Below are 3,352 nucleotides of genomic sequence, written 5' to 3'. Positions count from 1 at the left end.
TTATAAAAAAAAAAAATGTTTCATGCTATACTCAATGTAAACTAGCTAATATACCATTTAAGAACATTGCTTGAATCATAAATATTTTGATAATAATCGATTTATATGATAAATATTTTTATATAAATAATGTAATTTTTTTCAAATAGAAATTTATTTTTAAATACATTTTCTTAAAATATTTCCAAAATAACCCATTTACTTATAGAATTTATTTTACAATTCAAAATAAAAATAAAATAATACCTATATAAATATGAATAAAAAATATCATTACCCTTTCAACTATTAAAATTGTTTGTATATATACATAATACATTTCACAATACTGGCCACAATTACAAAAGAATAACTTGAATGAGAAAAAAAAACTTGAACCCAAATTAAAAAGATGATTATCAACTCTCGCAATAATATTTTAAAATCACTTTATTAAAATCGTTTACAAAATAGAAAATATTAAAATTGTGCTGGGTTCATATCACTCGTTTACCGAAATCTAATTTTTTTTGGGAATTTAACAACAATGTTGACAACTCTGTCAAATGGAGTGAATGAAATATCAAATAAATCTATCTAATAAGCAAATTCAAAGACGAAGGTTGGTCAAACAAATCCACATATTAAGAAAATTCAATGACAAGCTTGTTCGCCAGAGTATATTTGCAAATATTCAACGTTGATTTCAAAGATTTGACAGCGAGGATATTTCTTTCACAAATTGCAATTGCTATATCAAGTAAATACATATATTATGTAAATTCAATAACAAGGTAAATTTAACATTTATTTCTAAGATTCAAGCTTGTAACTTCCTCCAATCACAACTTGCTGGAATGTTTAGCCTTCAAAGTAGCAAGCCTAGTGGGTTTAGTGAGAGCAATGCTAGTTGAGCATATATGCTCTATGTATTGTTTGCGTGACTTGAACCCACGTGCTTTCAAGTCCTTTGGCGTGATTTTGGTCCTTTTAACCATAGCATCAACATTTATCTTTTTTGTTTTCTGTGGAAATTAAAACATTATCAATAAATATCAAAATCCACATAGATATAATGAAAATATGCGGACCATGTAACGAATATGAAAAGACAATGCATTGACTAGCTATCAACAAATATCAAAATCTATATAGATATAATGAGAATATGGGGAACATGTAACGAATATGAAAAGAAAATGCATTAACTAGTCATAAAAATATATGTCAATGTTATTATGAGCTAAGATATGTAGTATATAACTTACCTCTCTTAATTTATCTTGAAGTCTAGGTGAATGCCGCAATGGTTGAGGAGAATGTGATTTTTGGTGAGTATCATGTCCACCATCATACATGTGCAAAGGTGTTTTGGGAAATGTATATTCATTACTCTGAACATTAGATTATACATAGATATAAGTATGAATCAAATAAAATTAAATGTAAAAATATGCTAAATTTACAAGAGTATAAATAGCTTACCTTGCATTGTGACATTGGACGTGAAGATGGTTCTAGCATTTGAACCATTTCATTTCCATTCTTCTTAAGACTTCGACAAGGGGTTTTCATTGATTGTGATGGTTCCAAAGGGAACACCTGCACCATAAATAAGAAATAACACACACACACATAATCAAAACAAATCAAGGATAACGATATATAATACAAAACATCCATTTCTCATCCCATCATTATGGTAAAACATAACAATTTATATATTAATGTTTTTAGTGGAATAGGTTATATGGATTAAAAACTTACTGGCCCAATAACCCCTTGAAAACCTTGAAATCTAGGTGAGCGGCGTAATAGTTGGTGGCTTGAACTTGGGGAATTTTGTTGATTAGGCTACGCATATCAATAACAATGAGTATAATAAATATAAATATTATTTAATGTTAAAATGTCTAAAAAATTAATATACGCAAAAAAATGGACTCAACTGTGTTGTCATTGTCTTGATTAGTTTCATCAAAGTTTAATATATAGTTGTGCCCATCTAATCTTTCTTCCCCCACATCATCAGGAACCTCAGTCCTTGCTTTCTCTTTTAAAGCAATGTCTATGCGCTTCATTGTCTCCATACGTCTACGAGGTAGACTTTGATCCCAACGTTGAATTTTTTCACAAATCCTTTGCTTTGAAGTATCATTAAGCTGATCAAATGTAACAACTGACTGTGAAAACAAGTTTCAATGAATTTAGTCCACAACAATAAATTAATACTAATAAAAAACATATACAGATAAATACTAATAAATACTTACAGCTGAAAGAATTTCATCATTGACAATATTAATAAAAAAGCATATACAAATAAATACTAATAAATACTTACAGCTGAAAGAATTTCTTCATTAACAAATCTTTTATATGCTTGTTGTCGTGCACGACATAGCCTTGCATCTAAATCATATTGTATTTTGGCATTTTGCCTTTTTACTACACTTGTAGATTTAACCGCCCATATAGCATTTGCATCTCTTACTCGACCTCTTTGACGTGGAGGAATTGGTGGGAGATTGTGGTTGGTAGCCCGATGATGATTAAGGCCAGATAGCTTAGATCGACTCAAGTTTCCCGCACAATCACCAACAAGACAAATGAACAATTGCTTGGTGCCTTTGATAGTTACCTCCCATTCATGTCTATTGTCCTCCATTTTCTTACTTCCTTATAATGAATATGTAAACAATATTGTTGTTAAAAACATCATAAAAACACTTTAAAATAAAAATCAATATTCATATATATTTTTTTGTGGTTACCATAACTATCAACTTTTAAATAAAACTGAAATATTTCCAAGATTTCATGGATAAAATTGAAGTAAACCCATTATTCTCATTTTTACCCCTAAATAAATATGAGATCTACCTTCAAAATAAAAATATAAACATGACACATAATTTGAACAAATTTTATTTTCGAAGAATAATGGATAAACTGAAAATAATGGGGAACTGAACTGATTTGATAACAGTTACGACAGGTTAGTTAAAATTTGAAATATGCAAATTATATCACTGAAACATGGAATGTTAAGAACTATCAAATTTGAAAATTAAGATTCTAAGAGGTCCCAAATTTCCATGAGAATAATTACCCTAAAGAAGACAAAAAAACATCCGAAAATTAAAATTACATGAACTTTTTTTTTTTTTTTGAGATAATTAAATAAAACTGAAATATTTCCAGGGGATAAACGAGTTATCAGCGGATACTCTAATTATCACCACGTGTTGTGCGAATTATTAGGGAGGATATGCAGATCATATCCGAGTTTTCTGGGTTTTACCGAAATTAATTTATATATATTTAAATTGAGAACGCTCCGATTTACCCAAGTTCGATTCTCATGGCGTTC

General features: G+C 29.0%; 1 protein-coding gene across 2 annotated transcripts; it reads right to left on the bottom strand.

Moving 5' to 3' along the window:
• Positions 1–717: 717 nt before the first annotated feature.
• On the bottom strand, positions 718–2,649 carry LOC149163164 (uncharacterized). Of its 2 annotated transcripts, XM_089435957.1 has the most exons (4): positions 2,324–2,649; positions 1,747–2,162; positions 1,465–1,581; positions 1,248–1,373 (listed from the first exon to the last, which is right to left on the bottom strand). In XM_089435957.1, exons 1-2 carry the CDS (start codon positions 2,645–2,647, stop codon positions 1,893–1,895), a joined length of 594 nt encoding a protein of 197 aa, XP_089292083.1. In that variant the 5' UTR covers positions 2,648–2,649; the 3' UTR covers positions 1,248–1,373; positions 1,465–1,581; positions 1,747–1,892. The 2 variants fall into 2 exon arrangements, 1 of the variants encoding a protein (XP_089292083.1); XR_016261632.1 differs by lacking the exons at positions 1,747–2,162; positions 2,324–2,649 and adding an exon at positions 718–1,004 and having other exon boundaries at positions 1,465–1,663.
• Positions 2,650–3,352: the final 703 nt, after the last annotated feature.

This window comes from Pinus tabuliformis, chromosome 5_2 (assembly GCF_031772625.1).
Source record: "Pinus tabuliformis cultivar Carrire ecotype Pingquan chromosome 5_2, CPIR1, whole genome shotgun sequence".
NCBI lineage: Eukaryota > Viridiplantae > Streptophyta > Pinopsida > Pinales > Pinaceae > Pinus > Pinus tabuliformis.
The sequence above is the reverse complement of the archived record's forward strand: the minus strand, read 5'-3'. Positions and strand labels throughout refer to the sequence as shown.